The following is an 18,462-nucleotide window of genomic DNA, read 5'->3' as shown; positions in this document are numbered from 1 at the left end:
TCCTATGACAGAGGTTCCCAAAGAACACCTGATCCTTACAATGACAGGTACTCTATGCAAGAACAAAAGCTCCTTTGCATAGAGCTATTATTTGCAGCAACATTTTTCTGTACGCAAAACTCAAAGTTACATCACATCACGGAGAAGATTACAGATGAGCAACACACTATTCAAGTAATCGATGATACACACCGGTAGATCTTAGAATTCCATCTGAGCAAATCTGTGTAATTTAGAGAAAGGAAAAACTACAGGGTACATGATGGGGTTTAGACCATAGGTTTCCAAGTTTCACCGACCCAGAAGCGCAACACGGTCCTTCTGGATCAACTGTGCCAGGTTGAGATCAAACAGCTCACACCGAATCGGCATCTCCATTTCATAGAACGGGTTCTTCAAAACAAAGTCTGTGTACAACTCGTAGATCACTTTCAGTAGCATTTCCATATTTGGAGCGCCAGTTTCGCATACAACGAAAAATTTTGTACCTGAATCAAGTGGAGAAATCAGAGCAGAGCAGATACAGCAGAGGTGCTAAATGTGACAAAAAAACGAGCCAAAGAATCAAAAACATACGAGTGCAGTTGGGTCTGATAACATCAAAAGGTACATCCAAGAGTCTAAAGACACCATAGGTCATAGGAGAACAGGTGGATCATGGTATCTGTGAATCAGGCATTCAGGCCAATTTGGGCAACTTACTACTAGCTCATTATATAGATCACATCTCAAACAACTAGATAACAGCATAACTTAACCCTAAAGATGGTCTGCCCTTTTTTTTTGAACGAACCGCACAAGACAGTTATCTTAGCTGCACAATGACCCAAATGAAATTATACATGGTTCCAGAAAAAATTGTTTGGCAAACGAAGTAACAAACTGATAACAAGTTTAAAAATCTTCATTTTCAGCCATGAATTCACACCCTCATTACTCCCAGAGAAAAATATCTGACATGCTATGAAATCTTCCCATCCTAGAGTTTAACAAATGCAGCTACCTAGTGCCATAATTCTGCAGGGGCAAAGTAATATTAATGTAGGTATTCCTACACATGAAAAGGCTACATAGCAGATGGTCTGGCACACAACCATGTGCTTTGGTGCTATATGCAATATCATGAGATGAGCCAGTTGGCATGAACAAGAAAAAGGTAAATTTATGAAAGTTAAGGGACCTACGGCATACTTAAGTCAGAGCTTGTAAACCTTGAATTGATGCAAGTGTACCCAAAGTGCCCCAAATATACTTTAGTTCAGAACTATAAGATGTGGGCCAGATCTATCAACTATCAAGCAGCTTGCATACCTGTGAGAGATTGGAAGCAATGGAGATCGAAGTTATGGGCTTGTAGGAGGTCAATGCCAGTACAACCAGGGGTAGGGGAGAGTTGCTGGGAGATAGCATGCATCGAGTGCCAGAGACTAGCCAATCTTAGACTGTCATTGGTGTCCATCCTCCCTGCTGAAACATAGTCCTGAAGAGATGTGCAGATTCTTCAGGTGACAGCTCTAGGTCTAGAAAGAGAAGGGGAGCCCAGGAATATACCTTGTAGTATATAAGGCCACCGGATTTGTTAATGATGAAAAGGCTGTAGATAGCTGCTAATGCCATAGTCGCAAAAGAAGGTGGAGTAGAGATAAAGGTAAATTTCCTGTATCAGCTGCAGAGAAACATACCATGCCCCATGAAATCATTGATAGATGTAACAGTAACAGGCAACTAGTAAAGAACTCATACTTCTAAATAGATGTTTAAAGATTGCACCAACTTCCTAAATGGACTTTTTTCAATTAAGATCTCTTTGTCATTTCAATTCAATATAATACGAACATCATGCACTCAAAATGTTAATTCGGTACCGCTGCCTTTTATTCAAATTGTGTAATGTCTTTTTTTTAAGCAGTAATGTCTTCTGTTAATATACAGTGAAAATGCATATCTGATCCGAAAGTTCATGTCCAATGATTCATCTGGTCATGAACCAGTAAATTGTCTTTACTTATTTATGAAGAGACTCTATCTGTCTAAGCAACATCTCACTGAATACATTGCATTGTGATACTCAAAAAGATAAAAACATAAGCACGCATTATTATCTTCTCCTGTAAGACTTAATTCATCTAAGATCTAAAAAAACTATATTCCCACCTATTTGTAATTTAGGATATAGGATTATGTAAGTGTGTAGGCTCGGTGCAAGTTGCAAGGTACAGCGGAGAGGTATGGATATAGGTTTCCCATTTCGTTTTGCAAGAGGACTGCACATCGGTCGTCTTATCAAAGGGGACGGATTCAGCAGAAACATCAATCCCGAGAGCCCGAGCAAAATACAATCCAGAGTTAAGGTTTCCTCCGAACGAAACATCCCAATATCACAAACCAGTAAACATGGCATGAACCTCATGGAGCGCGCTAGTATTACTCACCAGCTAAAAAGGAGATCGCGACCCACGTCCGGTTGGATCTCCACTCCGCTTCGCTCCTGTCGATCGAGGGGGTGCGGCGCCGCGGGAGCGGCCGTTGTAGGACCAAGGAGCGGCGAGCTGGAGGATCAGGCTGCGGGGGCGCGGGCGGGAGTGGCTGCGGGAGGGGGCCGCCGGCGGGGGCGCGCGGCGCTCGGCTGCGTTGAGATGGGCGGAGGTTGTGTCAAGTGTGCGCGCCTGCAACGGAGTAGACAGTACAGACCGATCGTAAGGAGGACCCTGGGCTGGTTAATGGGCTCAGTGGGAGGGAAGATGTTGCAAGCAAATATTCGGCCCACGCACAAGTTGAGTTATTATTTTGAAAACAGATGTATTAATAGGCATCATGGAGAAATATATTGTTACATGAGCCTACTCAATCGAGTTCAGCCAGAGAAATGTAACGTTGTGGATAATATGATCCATCTATATGTATGAAAGCACGCATGTTTATCATGGACTTCTTTTTTAACATAAAAATGTATTATAGATGAATCACACGTTGTAAAATGATCGAGCCATTGATTTAAAATACCCCTTAAGCAATATTTACTTTATTGTAGCATAGGTGAAACCCAATAACAAGTTTTATTTTATTATATTACTTATAAGTTTTAAGGGTGCCGCATCATCTAGAGTGATTTTTGAGCTGTGAATGAAACAATCCATCTGATGCAATATATCTCTTTTTTGTTGTTTCACATGTTGCCCCTTCGCCGTTGCAAGACATATGATTGAATGGTGGTGAGATGGAACACAATGTACGCTATACTTCTCTATGTGATTTCATTTGTTGGGGACTATCGGCCCGTTCGCTTCAGCTTATTCAGTCGGCTTATCAGCCACCAAACAATATTTTCTTCTCACAACAAATCAGCCGTTTCAGCTTTTCAGCCGGCTTATAAGCTGAAGCGAACATGTCCATGTCCAAATGTGGAGTCGTATTTTATCGGGTTCAAGAGTAGCACATCATCTAGAAATAATTTAAATTGATGAATTATACGCTTGCTCTCCAATGCATAGAATCTAAGGTGTGACGCTGAATTAGAATGCAGTCGATAATTTTTTTTTGTTTTTGTCATCACAGTGCCGGTGTTAATTTCCAAATTTTGAGTTTGATTCGGATGGTCTCGTATCATCAACACGAGAGTGAAACCAAATCAGTGGACCTGTTCGCTTCAGCTTATTCAGTCGGCTTTCAGCTTATTCAGTCGGCTTATCAGCTACCAAACAGTATTTTCCTCTCATAATAAATCAACCGTTTCAGCTTTTCGGTGGGCTTATAAGCTGAAAGGCTCCGTACGTGGCTCACGCGGACACGCACACCTGACATGTCACAGCGTCAAGCAGTCAACCTTGTGTGATTGCGTCTCGTCTCACTGATCTGGCAGTGGCAGGGGGCCAGGGGTCAGCCAGGGCCCAGGGCGTCAGGTCGTCGTCGCGCTTTCAGCTCGTTCCACCCGAGACACCAACCCGTGGCGCACTCGGCCCACCTCCCGAGTCCGGCGTCTCCCTTTCCCCTTCTTCCCGCGCCGGCACCCGCGCGGCCCTCCATTTTCCTCCAAAACCCGGGCCAAAACCCCCTTGGGAACCCGTCCGCCTTCCATGCCCGCCCCGTCCGCCGCGATGCTCCGCTCGCCCTCCTCCCTCCGCTCCCTGCTCCGCCACTCCGGCCGCCTCCTCCGGCCCCCGAACCCTCCTCGTCTCCCACGCCCCCTGACTCCCCGCCTCCCCAGCTACCCGCTCTCCGCACGCCCCCGCTTCCTCTCCTCCTCCTCCTCCACCTCGCCCGCCCCCGGCGGCGCCGGGTGGGCCACCTACGACCCGCTCACCGACACTCTCAGCGCCTCCGCGGCGCTCCCTCCGCCCTCCGCCTCCGACTCCGAGCCCCCCCCAGAGTCCGAGTGGGGCCTCTTCGACCCCGTCGCGGGCCGCATCGTCATGCAGGGCTCCCCTCCTGCTTCCTCGTCCACCACCGCGGTTCCGGCGGCGGCGGCGGCGGAGGGGGAGGAGGAGGGGGAAGGTGCGGGAGAGAGCGAGGGCGAGGAAAAGGGGAAGGTATGGGCGAGCGCGCGTGTCGCGAAGGCGCAGACCAAGTGGTCGTCGGTGGCGGCGGCGCGGAAGTCCCCGGGTAAGGGCGGCAAGGAGAGGGTCTCGTACGCGTGCAGCAACTGCGGGGAGGCCTATTCGCAGTGGTGGGGCACTTGCCGCTATTGCAACGCGACGGGGACCGTGGACAAGTACGTCCCGGGGCCTGATGGCGATGCGTCCGCGGGGGGGTCGCAGTCACAACACGTCGGTCGGTCGTGGATTCCTCAGAAGAGCAAGGAGATGGTGCCGCAGAGCCTTCAGGAGGTGAACAAGGGGGTCAATCAGGCGTCGTGGCGCATACCCCTGTAACATTTCTTACCCAGCTCAGTATCTCGTTACTATGAGAAATTTTGAAGTCTCATCTTCAGTGACTTCTTATCACCATGGGGAAAAGTAATTGTATAGATAAATGAAGTTACGGTGTTGAAATTTTTTATTGTTGTATGTGTACGTGGTAGTCAGCTTCAGATATATCCGTGCAATTCGAGTGCTAGGCAACTCTCTGAGGATTATGTTCTTTCATTATTAGCTGATGACATTTATGGTTGTCTTGCTTGTAGGTCAGGGAGCTTTGGAATGGAGATCTCTCGAGTGCTTGGTGGTGGCATTGTTCCTGGTAAACCATCTCTTATGTTTTATGGCATTGGTTGAAAGGAACCTTGTATCTGCCAGGCACAGATCAGGGTTCTATCTGTATAAATTTTCAGTTGTGCTAAATCCTTTTAAACTGCTTATTATAGGAATCATGTGCCAGTAAATATGATGCTGCTTGATTGCCATTTATTTATAATTTTATGTTATTTCTCCTATATTTGAGATGGTCCTGAATCAAGCTTACAGTACAACATAGCGAATCTATAGCAAACTATATGCTAGTAAGTAACATGCTGAAAATTACATATGAGATGTAGGCTGTTGAGCTGCTTGCAATAGTGGTTTGAGTTAACCTAGGACTCATAGCTGCACCTCATAGTATTACAATTCTTCTGCCCTACATGCCGCGCTTGTTCTGCATTGTGCTTCCTGCACATTTCTTCTGTACGTGTTATTTGGTGAACTACCTATCACAGGAGAGTCCCAACACCAAAAGAAGCATTCATTGTTACAGTCATTATTTTTCAGAAAAGTAAATATGAATGTGACAACTGCCAAGTCACATAAACATTAGTTTATCCCATGACTCAATGCCTTACCTATTCCATCAAACTTTTGCAGGCTCCTTGATATTAGTCGGTGGGGATCCAGGTGTTGGCAAAAGTTCATTGATGTTACAGGTAAAATATATGCACATTTGGTTATGCACGTTTGACCTGCATTTTTTCTTGGTGCATTCAATTCAATATGATTGCTGTATTCATTTCCACCCTATACCATTTAATATATTTCTAATTAGTTTGTTACATTTTGAGTTATGCAGTTTTCTTAACCTTATTCCTTAGCTTTTGGAGTATAACAGATGTTCCTGTCTCTGAAATCTGAAAAATGTGTTTTCTGTATCCATAGCTTGCTTCTAATATATTGGAGGGTTTCAAGTCCGACGATTCTTCTCCTGTTGTATATGTGTCTGGTGAGGAGGTTAGTTATGGCTGGCATTTTACAGAATCTTAAACCTTTATGGCCTTATCCAATCTCCGTAACTTACATCTTATTTAAGTTGTCTTATTCACTGAAAATTCTTGGATTATGTTTCTTTTGTCAGCCTTCATTGTTTGAGAATTTCTCATTATTGAGTTTCGTAGAATCTTAGAACACATTTTGCTATAACTTTGTAACTATGCTCCAGAGTATTGAGCAAATTGGAAACAGGGCTGATCGGATGAGTATCATGTCTAGCAAGTTGTACCTCTACTCTGGTACGGATATTGAGGTAATCTGTTCAGCCAGCACCACTTGTGCATACTCCTAAATTTATTATTGTTTTTTGGATTATAAACCCATTTTTATGTAATGTAGCATACTCTAGTTTTTATTACCTTTGGGAAAATCCTTATAATTCCATTGAATAAAGTTTGTAGGAAAACTATTTGCTCATCTCAGATCTCATTTGTCACCTATATGAGCTTTCCTCATATATACCAGATAATAAGACTACTGACACATAGGTACTTTGTTCTGGGCTCATCTATTCATCGATTTTGCCATTTTGTGATTTCACATGCATTGATAACACCCATCATCTGTAGTTATCTAAAAAACTGCTAATGTCTTATACTTATACTGTTCAAATTTGTAATTCGTATCAACAAGGCAAAATTAACAATCTGAGAACCACACATTTCAAAGATTTTCTACAAGAGTGTTTTTTTAATAAAACTAAGCAATCTGCATGTTATCTAAAAAGTATTTATTATAGATGACAATGGCCTTGACTAAAAGTAGAATAGGATCTCTTCTTACCATCTCTCCTAACTAAAACATTTCTCAGAAGAAACCTTAACAGCCCCTCTGATTTTGATATACCATATATATTCCTCAAAAATCTTGTTTGACAGGATATCTTGGACAAAATCCAACCGCTGTCTCCAAGGGCTCTAATTATCGATTCAATTCAAACAGTTTATGTCAGATCATTTGCTGGAAGTGCTGGCAATTTATCACAGGTGCTTCTGTTAGTTCACCTAATAATTTTCTATTATATTGACACCAGCCTTGCATGCCAACATGGCAACATGTCATGTCTTGCCATTAAACTAGTTGTTTATGTTAAATTTGTTTACTGTTACACTCCATCAGTTTCATTTGCTTTTGCCATGGTAATGATATATAGTGTCCTGGTACTTCTTGTATATGGTCAGGCATTGTTTTCAGTACTTTCCATTTAGGTTGAGCTTGCTATGTAATATGCATTTTTTTGTATATTATGAGCACATTTGGTGCAGTCCCGATTTTGTAGACCCCGGAGGAGGGGAACTCTCGCCCTTGGCAAGCTGGCCGGGAGTTTCTTTTTCCACACCTCTCTGTTTAGATCTATGAAACCTGGTTAGAGAAGAGAACTTCTTTATTGGTTCTTAGTTCTTGATCCTTTAGAGATGCACTCCCATGTTTATGTAGATGGGATGGCTTGACCTCTAAGAAACTTATCACTAAACAAGAGCTGTAAAATATGCAAATAACATAATTGCGTACTAGAGTAACCAGACAAGAAGCTATGCATGCAGCTAAATGACAGAGGCAACCTTGCAGTTGCAGGATAATAGCTTGAGATTGCACAGCAGATGAGCCACAGTAACCCGTGCTGTTCTTGTGCTACAATGCTCGACTCACCACTTATAATCTTGAACATGTCTCAATTCAAGCAAAAGTAATTTCATGGGTATGTATTAGTACAATAGACACTGGTAGAGGAATTGGCTTTATTTTTAAGTTTCAGTCTTATTATAGAATCTAGCAACAGTTTGCATCTTGAGCTTGAGATTGTGCCAAGTCTATGGGATGGAAGTCCACATTGTTGAACTTGAAGTAGACTATGTTATATTATATATGGTACTGAAAAATTCACATCCCTGTTGGCTGTTATCATAAATCTTTGCCTTATGTGGACAACAGGTCAAGGAATGCACCTCTGCCTTGTTACGATTTGCAAAACTGACCAATATCCCTGTTTTCTTGGTAAGCTAACCACGATTCAAGAAGTTTGCCGTTATTTGTGACATATCCTAGACAAATTCCTGCCTTCATTTTTTTATCATTAGTAGCATCTTGTCAATTCTTTTTTACTTTTCAGATTGGACATGTTACAAAAAGCGGCGATATCGCTGGTCCTCGCCTCTTAGAGCACATAGTGGATGTTGTTCTGTATATGGAGGTTGGTGGATTACTCTTCCAAATATTGGGGGACAATGCTAAGTGTTTTTAAAGCTCAAAATATGATTATTTCTTGAACATTTGAGTGCTTTTTATGTGTTGTCATTTATATCATAGAAGGCAGAATGATCCAGTTCATACAACTAGATCACCTTCAGATGATAAACATGTGAAATGCTAAAGCAATAAAGCCTAAAATTGTTCTCCTTATTTCAGGTTTATGTTTATTTTCATCATTTCGCATATTATAGATGTTAAACATGATAAAATATTCCTCCTCTTTTTTTAGGGAGAGAGGTGCTCATCCCATCGATTGTTGCGGTCGGTTAAGAATCGTTTCGGTTCAACAGATGAGGTATGCTCCCATGTCTGTCTATCAACTATCAACTTTGCTCCACAAGTCCATAAAAAGATCAATACTGCCATACGGGACTAACATGCAAAATGGGTTCAACATGGTTATGTTAAACATCAACACTGTTGCCTGATTCTTGTGTGGATAGTTGGTTGCAGTAGTCTTTTTGATTTGACAAACCCTAGAAGATACAGTTCAGGCATTCATCTAGTATAATTTACTTGTGAATTGTGATGATGCTAATGTATTTGAACTAAGGCTAGACCATCATATTGCACAGATTAATAGAGATTTTTGGAGTAAACTGTAATCGTTGTCATAGCTTATTTTTCATCTTCTATTATTTTAAACGTTCAGAAATTCAAACATTTCTTTGCCCTTGTGCTTGTAACAAAGTTCCAAACTTATGTACCAAACAAGCTTCTAATGCAGGGCTATGGTACACATGGCTTAATGAGGTGCCCGACAACCTTGTGAATTGCTCAGATCATGATTGATTTGTATCCTATTCATGGATAATGCAATATGATTCCTAGTTTCACGAAAGAAAAGAGAACCCAATAATCATTAATTTTCCCCCTTCTGATCTGACTTCTGTGTTGCCCTAGCCCTCCCTCTCCATTTACCCTATTTTTTTCCTTTTCATGGTTGTTCCATCAATCCATCCTTTGCCTCCCCGTCATGTGCTGGCATGCCCATCTAGAGCTCTGCCACTCCCCTTTCCAGGTTGGGTGCTGCCTTCTTCACTCTTGCTCATGGTCATCATTGTCCTCCTAAAATAAGACTCATCCTAGTGCATCTAGAAGGTGATTGCTTGTTACAGGAGTGTGATCCTCTGTCAGGAGAGCATAGTGCTGTACTGCTGTGTAACTCCATAATTTGGACTGTCCGATCAGAATCCCTGCTACAGTTTCTCTTGTGAATAGTTGCTTGTAAACCTGCCATTTGAGATGTCTACCTTTTCTCTTTATATGTCATGGTCATTTTTCTGTTCATAAGTCACCAAACTGTTCTTTCTGGAAGATATTGAAGAACATGTATTCACTTGTTCTGTTTCCTCTTATTGTTCCAGCTTGGTGTATTTGAGATGGCCGAATTTGGTTTGCAAGCTGTGCTGAATCCTAGCCAGATGTTCTTAACTGAGCATGACTCTGATTCTGAAATTCTGGCCGGGCTTGCTGTAGCTGTTATTTTAGATGGATCTAGGACCTTTGCTATCGAAGTTCAGGTACTTCAGTCTTTATAGTATGGTCAATGGGTCTTACTTAAGTGGCTAAATTATTTTCCTTCCAATACTTATTGTATCTTTGTTCTCATATTGTCATATACTCATATACTTCTGTGAGCTGCAATTTTTTTTCTATTTGCAGGCATTGTGTGTTTCTGGTTCTCTTCACTCTGGACAAGTAGTTGGCATACCATCAAGAAGGGCTGATGTCATAATCTCTGTAAGTGTCAAGTTTAACACATCCAGCCAATAAAGCACTGCACCCGTGATAAAATGTCATTTTCATGTTAATTTCTGAGGGTAAATCTATGGATAAGATCCAGCAGGATGGACTTGTAAAATGAGATCCCGTGAAATGAATATTGTTGCTAGTTTATCTTAGCTTGATAACACCGTTATTTTGGCGTTAGAGCTTCATAAATAGTGCCCAGACCTGACTTCTTTTATTCAGCTCTAGATTGTTCTTTTACAGCCGAATTCACATTAGTTTGATCAGGCTTGCTTTATAACCCTTTGCAAACATAGCACCTTAAGCTGAGTTACTATTAGATGTCATGCCATCTCAACATCATATCTGTAGCTTATTATGAATATGGGCACTCTGATAAGTTTATCCTATGTATATTAGCCCTCTTGCAGACTTAGTTTTGCATGTTTTCTTGCTTCTCTGCTGGAATAAGAGGAAAATGAGGTTGTAGTTTCCAGATGACAGGAATATATGTGTGGGATGAGATGTTTCGGGAGTATGTGTTCTTTGACATTATAACCATTGACACACAAACACACATGCCTTCACATGCCCGTGTGCTAGCACATGTGTCGATTTGCATCAACCAGGGATACGTTCATGACCTCAAGGAGCACAGGTGCACACTTTCCATAGAGATGTGCTCACACTGAGTAAAGTTGTACAACCAAGATTGGATCCCTAGTTGGCGGAGTCGTACATCCACAACCACAACTCAACTGATTGGCCAATACATTTTTTCCTAAATTTTATGAAATGATAATCTCATTTCTTGTTTGTAGGTTCTTATGAAGCAAGCAGGCCTAAAACTTCAGGATAATGTAAGTTCATAGAGATTCTTATTTAATTATTACTATGTCAGACAATATCTGTTTCTTTACAATATGTTGGTGTTAATTCTGAGATACAATCAGTTGGCTGTCATACAATATAGGCTTATTGTTTGCATCGATGCGATCTGATGACCTAGTTTTCATCAAGACATCAACATATCATCTGCTCTAATTCTGATTGTATTAAGGGATTTGTGATATGATAATGGCATAACTGTGACCATGTTCACTAAATCTAGTAATTTGCCAATTTTTAGATTTGAGGACATTACAGCAATGCGCTAGTGACTACGTAGTACGTACTTTCTATGTTTGTTTCCATATTCTTCTGGTGCTATATTTCTGGTCATGCTGCAGGCTATTTTTTTGAATGTCGTGAGTGGCTTCGAGTTGGCTGAGACCGCAGGAGATCTGGCCATAGCAGCTTCAATTTGCAGCAGGTAGTAAGTTTACTGCTTTATTATTTGAGTCATTAGCAATACAAGATTTCGTTATAGTTAGTATTGGTGCCTAAGGCACTCAACTATTTCGCAGCCTATTGTTCTTACGATATGTTCTACAGTCATTTGCAATTCTGGGGTGTAGTTAGACAGGATAAACTTTGTGCAACTAAGCAGATTGGTGAGGCACAAAGTAATGGTTCTATGATTTCTTTTGAGTGGGACACCTGTTTTGGTCTATCTTTTCCACTGTTTGTCCATTTTAAGGAAGCCTCTTTTCTTCTTGTCTTCAGTTTCTTGGAGTTTCCTATCCCAAATGATGTTGCATTTATTGGAGAGATCGGCCTTGGCGGTGAACTTAGATCTGTAAGCTTTCTTCTCCTTCATGTCCGCTTCATCCGTAATCTGAGTTAACACTTGACAGGAAAGAGATAACATGTGTTAGTGAAAAGAATAGCAGAGATTAATGTTTGAACTAAAAAAAAGAATCGCCTATTTTATTCTTCCAAGCTTTCTCAAATGTCTACTGTGCTGTTAAGATTTACTGTCTAAACAAGTAATCAGTGACCACAAACTATATCCCAGCCAATATACTGTCACTCGTGTATATTCTTTTTTTTTTAAAAAACAACTCGTGTATATTCTGGCCCCAAAAAACTTAGCTACAAACAGAGTGAAAAATTGGAACTCATTCCCAAATTTTAGCATTATGTAGAATTTGTTTCTGTTGAAAAATTAGAAACACAGCCCAATGGAGGTAATTAATGATGAGATGGAATTTCAACCTGTTTGCTAATCCTGCTACCCGATATGTACACCATGTATGCATTTTTTTTCATATGTAAATTACGCCCTTCAAAATAAATATGACCTAGTCAGATAATTGTTACTTTGAAATGGTTTCAATGAAGTGTGAAATGGAATTCGCAAAAAAGTACAAAGCAAAATTTTGAGTACTATGCGGGAAGCAGGCTGAACGCCTGAATTCATCCTGATTTCGCCAGTTGTTTTAACTGTAACCAGTTGTAGTAACTTTTCTTTATATTTCCCTTTTAAAAGGTGCCAAGAATGGACAAGCGGGTGATGGCTATTGCAAAGCTGGGATACAAGAAGTGTGTTGTTCCCAAGACCTCTGAGAAGTTGCTCAAACCGCTTAAGCTTGATATTGAGATCTTGCCCTGCAGCAACCTGAAGCAGTTCATAAACGCCATATTTAGGCCCCAAGATTGATGTTGGTGTACAAGATGCCTGCTTTACCAAAGCTGACCGTAGGTGTTTAGGGTTAGATATTAGAGTATTGTAGATCGAGGACATGGCAAGTTGGATTGGATTGGTGTAGCATAGTGCAAGTTGGACAGTGGATGGGTCAGTGTTGGGCTTCCAGCCGATTTATATGTATTCTCCATTTTGCTAGTAAGCCTAAGACGGCCACGAATTTGGTTGTCATTATTCTTTTTGTGTAAATTTGAAGTTCTATTCTGTATCTTGTCTCTAGCTAATCTATTGTCAAGCTGTTGGTTTGGTTCCACTCATCTAATGTGGTACACTCGTACAGCAAAAAGGAAAACTGCTCCTCTATGTTTTAATTCTCAAGAGGGTTCAAGGCAAACAAATTTCTCAATTTTAAATCAAATATCTGGCCATTTGGATCCCCTCAATTGTGGCATATGGAATCTTTGGAAACTAATTACATAGGGAATGCGTTTGCTAGATTCTCCACTGAATTGAAATGAGTTTAAATTTCATGGCAGCTGATCTTTGCTTGCCCAGATTCCTCCCCAGCGTTCCTCTCGCCGCACTTGAGCCATGGTTGGCCGGCTCCTTCGCAGTCTGGTCGGCCACGGCAGGTCCCTTTCCCCGCCAGATGTCACACTATCTACCCTTTATCTATTACCACAATTCCGAACGGTACCCAAACAGAAAAGTTGAAATGGAATCCGGCTTCCTTTCAAAAAATAAAAAGAGAGAAATGGAAACCCAGCTTCTGCTGATTTTGGTTCAGCTAGAAATGAGGAGCCTCTAGTCTTCAACCACTAGATAGCCAAAAGGCACTAGCAAGTTTCAGAAATTTTGATTTGATTCGTAGGGCTTTACCCTCTCCGAAGAGAAGGAGCCCTTCCAGAAATTCTCAGTGGCCCAGAGGGCCAAAGAGGGGGTTTGGAAATAGTTTTCAACCAGCAATTGACGCGCCTCGGTATTACCTCACTAGCTGCGTCATTGCCCCAAGCGCAAAGATGGTTTCTGCCTGACGCCCACCCCCCGATCTTATACCCGCCTCCCCTGCCTCCGCGTCTCTCCGCTACCGAGGTGGGACAAAAGCATCCGGCAACCCGACCGATCGCTCACGCAAGTCACGCGGGCGTCTCCAGTTGGGCCGATTCAGAGATTTAATGGGCCACCGCGCAGCCCATCATGCCCTATTGAAGTCGTCAACGGGCCGTGCTAAATGTGTGCTCCGGTTGGTGGGATTGTCTCGGGCCGGGTACCCTCGTGGCCTTTTCTCCAGCGGCCACAATTTTTCTTCATCCGTTCAACTCACTCGCTGTTACTGCATCGGCTTGGGCACATGACATGCACGTAGTTCCAAATCAAATCCGGCAATAGCATGACACAATCACATTACCCAAGGAACTGTGCTCTACAGTCCTAGATTCTCTATCACTTCCTGAACTTTATTCCAAAATAAACAGCAGTACAATGGCACCGACAATGGTACGTGCAGATAGTCTGCCAACCAAACTATACATAAGATATGTTTATTTAACACTAGGTTAGATTGGGAGAATGTTTTCTCTAGAAAAATCGGAGCGGTAACTGAGCATCGTCAGTTGCCATGGCAACTAAACTGGAAAAAGTTCATCCGAGAATATAAGCGGACGTTGACCTCACTTCGTAGCACTGGAGCTGGAACCTGCGACCTTCTTATCAACCTTCCGATGGGACGGCGAGCCATCTATAAGTTGGGCCGTTCTTTCCTCTTCCTTCTTCGCCTCCTCGACAACTTTGTTGCAGAGGAAGCTTGGCTGGTTGGTCGAGGAAAGCAGCCTTGCCCACATCCTGTCGGTTATCGAGACTCTGTTCTGCTTCTCCGTTATCCTCTGAAGTGAGCGATGCAAAGTAGTCAGTGCAAAGGGCATTGAAGCAGAACAGGTTTTAAGTTTAACTTGTGATGCTAAACGCGGTAAAGATAACTCCCTGTCCTATAGAGGGTGACTTACATAGAAGGGGATGTAGCAATGCCGACCATTCACTTGACCAATGGTGAAACCGGTATATCCAGCCATGGTTCCATGGACCACACTGTGAGCCAACAGTGTGCAATAGACGTTATCAGATGCATTGCTAGGGATGGCACGTATCATGTACGTCGGATCTGCAATAGTGGAACAGCATCTGAGATCTGTTACTGTGAAACTAGCAATTCTGGACACTGAAACATAATATCAAAGAAAATTACGTACCTATGTACTTCAGATTAAGGGTCATCTTGTTTTTCTTGAAGTACTCCTGAATTCACAAGTAAAACATCAATTAAACAAGTGCTTATATTGCAGATAAGAACAACATCTAGACAGTAGATGGGAGGTGCAAGTGGAATATCCATGTCTTACATTTATCTTTTGAGACAACCAAAGACCAACGTCAAGAAGCAGCTCATTGCCTGAGGCATCTTTCCCAATTGACTGCATGGTTTCAGCAATAAGTTTCTGTCCGGCACCCTCAGCAACAACAATAACCATATGACCATTATCCTTCAAACGCTTTTCTATATATCTGAAAAGGCCACCTTCACCTTCCAGATAGAAAGGTGACTCTGGAATCAAGCAACAATCCTGACAGAAGGAAAACATTTTGATCCTTTATGCTTGTGTGCAAACATGAAAATACACCCAAAATAGTTTTGGCTCAATGGAGATGTGAACGTACCACGTCCCTGCTAGCCAGAGTAGCATAATGCGCGATAAAACCTGCATCAGTAAAAAAAAATGTCATCAGTCAGATTTATGATATAAAGGAAAGCATGAATGAACAAGTTGGTTAATCTTGAAACCAGTGAGGGGCATATGAATAAGAACTTATGGGATTTACTTCAAATTTGAACTAGATGGAAGGAACATAGGCACATTGAGTTGATTATTTATCCATGTTACCTAAGTTCTTGCATCTACAAACAAGGAAATGAACTAAAATGCAGCCTAGAAGGAAGTGGAACACCCACAACTTAATAAGCTCACATACACCAGCTATTGTGATATTTCTACTCAAGAAAGCATGAAACATAACAAGTAACAATTTGCCATAGTAGCATCAGACATGGAAATCTGTTTGAATATAAACTCAAAGAGATTATAAAATGTTGTTTAAATTTCCATAGAAGTTCATCAGGAAACTGATATAGCATACACCCATCTAAGAATGAAGGCAGAGAAGTTCCTCAAAGGTAAAGCTTACAGAATAAGATATTAGCAGAGAAGCGTACAACAGACAAGTACTATATATTACTAGCACAACATTCATAGAAGCTTACCACTGTGTCGTCCCATTAGCTTGACAAGACCTATACCATTCTCAGCACTTACAGCTTCTACATGAGCAGCATTTATTGCACGTTGAGCCTCCTCAACTGCCGTGTCGAAACCAAATGACTTGTCAATTACCTAAACATAGGTAACCATGAGTTACATGCCAAATGCCATATTCCACCAAAATATCACTAAAATGTGGAGAAGTGTATTACAGGGATGTCATTGTCAATGGTCTTTGGGATGCCAGCAACAGAAACTTTCAGACCACGCCTTCTAACTTCCTGAAGAGGATTCAAGTAAAGAGTAACTTATAAACATATTGCACTAATTGGTTGTGATAATATATGATCGGCTAAGGCTATATTTCAAACAGGTCTGGAAACTTTCAGCAAATCTACAATTGTGCTTACTTCAAATATCACTCCTGCACCCCTTTGAGTACCATCACCACCAATTACATAGACCTGAACAAATCATCAAAGAGTTGAACCAATGTGCAAGTTTAAGTGTCTCAGCTTGGTAAAAGAATTTTCATGGTGCCAAGAAATTAAAAGTAGAAAATGAGACAAAAAGATGCGGGGTAGAATGCCATTTTCTTTCATTTACCTGATTTATGCCACGATCTTGAATACTGTCAACGATCTTCATGGTGTCATGGCCTCCTCGGGATGATCCGAGAATAGTTCCACCCCTTTTGTGAATGTCATTTACACTCTTTGGAGTCAAGGTGATGGTGTTGCGAGCATAGAAGCCTCTATACCCACCCTATGAGAAATAAACATGAGGGCAACAAATGAGTGCTTGAAGAACTCAATGGGGAGAACGATTTATTGCATGATGTAATGTTTTCACCTGAATCCCAAGTATCTTGGTGACACCGTACATGTCAGATAAGCCACATACAATTTCCCTAATCACAGTATTAAGTCCAGGGCACAATCCTCCACAGGTGACAATGCATGCATGGACCTCATCAGGTTCAAAATAGACCTAACCCAAGACATGCACAAGGTTACAAAAAGCTTACAGGGTTAGCCATAGTATCTCCCCCTTCTACGTAGCTTTGTTCCCGTACAAAAAGTGAAAAGCACAAGGTTCACATACCCTTTGGCGAGGTCCAGCACGACGGAAGTGGTTCCCTCTGGGACCATCCTTGTGAACAACAATCTGCATTGGACAACAGTACGCATCACAGAATTGGTGTAAATACTTTGTAGAAGTGAAGTATTTCCTGTCAGGGGAAAAAATGCAGAGTGGACAACAAGTCCCTCAAGAACTCACCTTCTGGCAGACGGTGTCGTCTGGGTTTACAAAGTACTGCCTGAAGGGGAGAAAGAAAAGGACAAGTTAGCTACAATGAGTAAGGGAAGAATGTGAGCTTCAAGCTTGCAGGTTCAAACTTACTTCACAACCGAGTATGCTGGGTTATCTTGCAATGGATTTGGGTAGGTCTGCAACAGCAAATGAGAAATTTATCATGATCACAAATCGGTTATGGGTATCTCTCAGATTCCACATTTCATCCGTAGCCTCCATAACTAATGGCAAATCGCCTATCACTACCTCTAAATGGCCAAATTGGAAACAAGGAAAGAGCAAAAATGTAGTGTATGAAGTCACTCGAAAAGGCGAGTGCTAAAAAAGCACTAGCTGCTTCAATCACCAAAAAAGCCCACGCCATAACGCAAATAACTAACGAACAAAAAGGCATTAAGTAATAAAAGTCGCTGACAGCTTTAGATCGCACGAATCATGATCATCAGATTCCACGTTCGCCTACGATCCGGCCGCCGGGCCGCACCAGTGCACCACCACGATGCCACGCAGCGGGCAACCTCGCCCTGGAGCAGCAGCGACCGATCAGCCGCTCCCCGCGTCAACCACCAGATCGACCCCCCACCGCACGGGATGGCGGCACTCACCGGGAGATCGGGGAGGTAGTCCGACACGTGCGGCACGTCCTCGAGGACGTAGCCGGCCTCGCCGGACACCAGCTTGACCGCCGCCGCACCCTCCATCGCCTCCCCGCGCCGGCTCCGCGCCGGCTCCCACGCGCGGCCCCGCGGCGTGTCCCGGCGATCGACCAGGTGGTTGTGGTGGTGGAGGAGGAGGTGGTCCCTCGGGCTCGGCACGGTGATCGTCACGCGCGGGCTCGCGGTCGCGGCGGGCCTGGGATCGGGGGCCGAGTCAGCGGGCGGCGCGGGCGGCGGCGCCATGGCGGGAGGAGGAGGAGGATGCGGTGGGAAAATCCATTGCGGGTGGCGTCCGGGTGGCCCTGGGGGGGGGGGGCGGTGACGGCGACGGCGGCGGCCGGGAGTGCGGGGCGACGAGGGGTGACGGCGACCGGCGGAGGAGACGAGCGAATGGGATGCGGGGCGAGGACGACGCGGCCTGTGGAGGAGTTGGGGACGGACGGGGACTGGGAGAGATGCGCGGCCTGACACTTGGTGGGACTGGGCGTTTCTTTCAG

The 18,462-nt window shown here is 43.0% G+C and overlaps 3 protein-coding genes and 1 non-coding gene across 4 annotated transcripts; 1 reads left to right on the top strand and 3 right to left on the bottom strand.

Annotated features, from left to right (window-relative positions):
* Positions 1-55: 55 nt before the first annotated feature.
* LOC117852402 (uncharacterized) lies at positions 56-2,665 on the bottom strand. Its single transcript, XM_034734504.1, has 4 exons — positions 2,433-2,665; positions 1,552-1,666; positions 1,312-1,480; positions 56-488 (listed from the first exon to the last, which is right to left on the bottom strand). The coding sequence occupies exons 2-4, from the start codon at positions 1,615-1,617 to the stop codon at positions 292-294; spliced, it is 432 nt and encodes a 143-aa protein (XP_034590395.1). The 5' UTR covers positions 1,618-1,666; positions 2,433-2,665; the 3' UTR covers positions 56-291.
* Positions 2,666-3,954: 1,289 nt separating this feature from the next.
* LOC117852963 (uncharacterized) lies at positions 3,955-12,998 on the top strand. The gene is made up of 15 exons (XM_034735285.2): positions 3,955-4,864; positions 5,120-5,175; positions 5,775-5,833; positions 6,063-6,134; positions 6,343-6,426; positions 7,052-7,159; positions 8,106-8,168; positions 8,284-8,364; positions 8,653-8,718; positions 9,791-9,946; positions 10,089-10,166; positions 10,976-11,014; positions 11,384-11,466; positions 11,760-11,832; positions 12,526-12,998. Exons 1-15 carry the CDS (start codon positions 4,074-4,076, stop codon positions 12,694-12,696), a joined length of 1,980 nt encoding a protein of 659 aa, XP_034591176.1. The 5' UTR covers positions 3,955-4,073; the 3' UTR covers positions 12,697-12,998.
* Positions 12,999-13,552: 554 nt separating this feature from the next.
* Positions 13,553-13,702, bottom strand: LOC117854296 (U4 spliceosomal RNA). The gene has a single exon (XR_004640227.1). It is a non-coding gene; the product is annotated as a U4 spliceosomal RNA (small nuclear RNA).
* A 415-nt stretch (positions 13,703-14,117) lies between these two features.
* LOC117853746 (ATP-dependent 6-phosphofructokinase 7) lies at positions 14,118-18,315 on the bottom strand. Its single transcript, XM_034736035.2, has 14 exons — positions 17,915-18,315; positions 17,397-17,443; positions 17,274-17,313; positions 17,097-17,159; positions 16,845-16,982; positions 16,599-16,757; positions 16,403-16,456; positions 16,205-16,273; positions 15,995-16,124; positions 15,394-15,434; positions 15,078-15,299; positions 14,928-14,973; positions 14,685-14,839; positions 14,118-14,564 (listed from the first exon to the last, which is right to left on the bottom strand). Exons 1-14 carry the CDS (start codon positions 18,206-18,208, stop codon positions 14,352-14,354), a joined length of 1,671 nt encoding a protein of 556 aa, XP_034591926.1. The 5' UTR covers positions 18,209-18,315; the 3' UTR covers positions 14,118-14,351.
* Between the last annotated feature and the right edge of the window lie 147 nt (positions 18,316-18,462).

Source organism: Setaria viridis, chromosome 4, assembly GCF_005286985.2.
Source record: "Setaria viridis chromosome 4, Setaria_viridis_v4.0, whole genome shotgun sequence".
Lineage (NCBI taxonomy): Eukaryota > Viridiplantae > Streptophyta > Magnoliopsida > Poales > Poaceae > Setaria > Setaria viridis.
The sequence above is the reverse complement of the archived record's forward strand: the minus strand, read 5'-3'. Positions and strand labels throughout refer to the sequence as shown.

Bases quoted from the DNA above. Each gene is read 5' to 3' on its own strand.
- LOC117852402 (XM_034734504.1), bottom strand. From the start codon at position 1,617: ATGGCATTAGCAGCTATCTACAGCCTTTTCATCATTAACAAATCCGGT. The intron at 1,481-1,551 runs GTATATTCCTGG...ACATCTCTTCAG, and splicing joins GTGGCCTTATATACTACAAG to GACTATGTTTCAGCAGGGAG. The intron at 489-1,311 runs GTATGCAAGCTG...CACTTGATTCAG, and splicing joins TTGCTTCCAATCTCTCACAG to GTACAAAATTTTTCGTTGTA.
- LOC117852963 (XM_034735285.2), top strand. From the start codon at position 4,074: ATGCCCGCCCCGTCCGCCGCGATGCTCCGCTCGCCCTCCTCCCTCCGC. The intron at 5,176-5,774 runs GTAAACCATCTC...AAACTTTTGCAG, and splicing joins TGGTGGTGGCATTGTTCCTG to GCTCCTTGATATTAGTCGGT. The intron at 7,160-8,105 runs GTGCTTCTGTTA...TGTGGACAACAG, and splicing joins GTGCTGGCAATTTATCACAG to GTCAAGGAATGCACCTCTGC.
- LOC117853746 (XM_034736035.2), bottom strand. From the start codon at position 18,208: ATGGCGCCGCCGCCCGCGCCGCCCGCTGACTCGGCCCCCGATCCCAGG. The intron at 16,983-17,096 runs GTATGTGAACCT...GTCTTGGGTTAG, and splicing joins GTGCTGGACCTCGCCAAAGG to GTCTATTTTGAACCTGATGA. The intron at 14,974-15,077 runs GTAAGACATGGA...TTGTGAATTCAG, and splicing joins GGTTGTCTCAAAAGATAAAT to GAGTACTTCAAGAAAAACAA.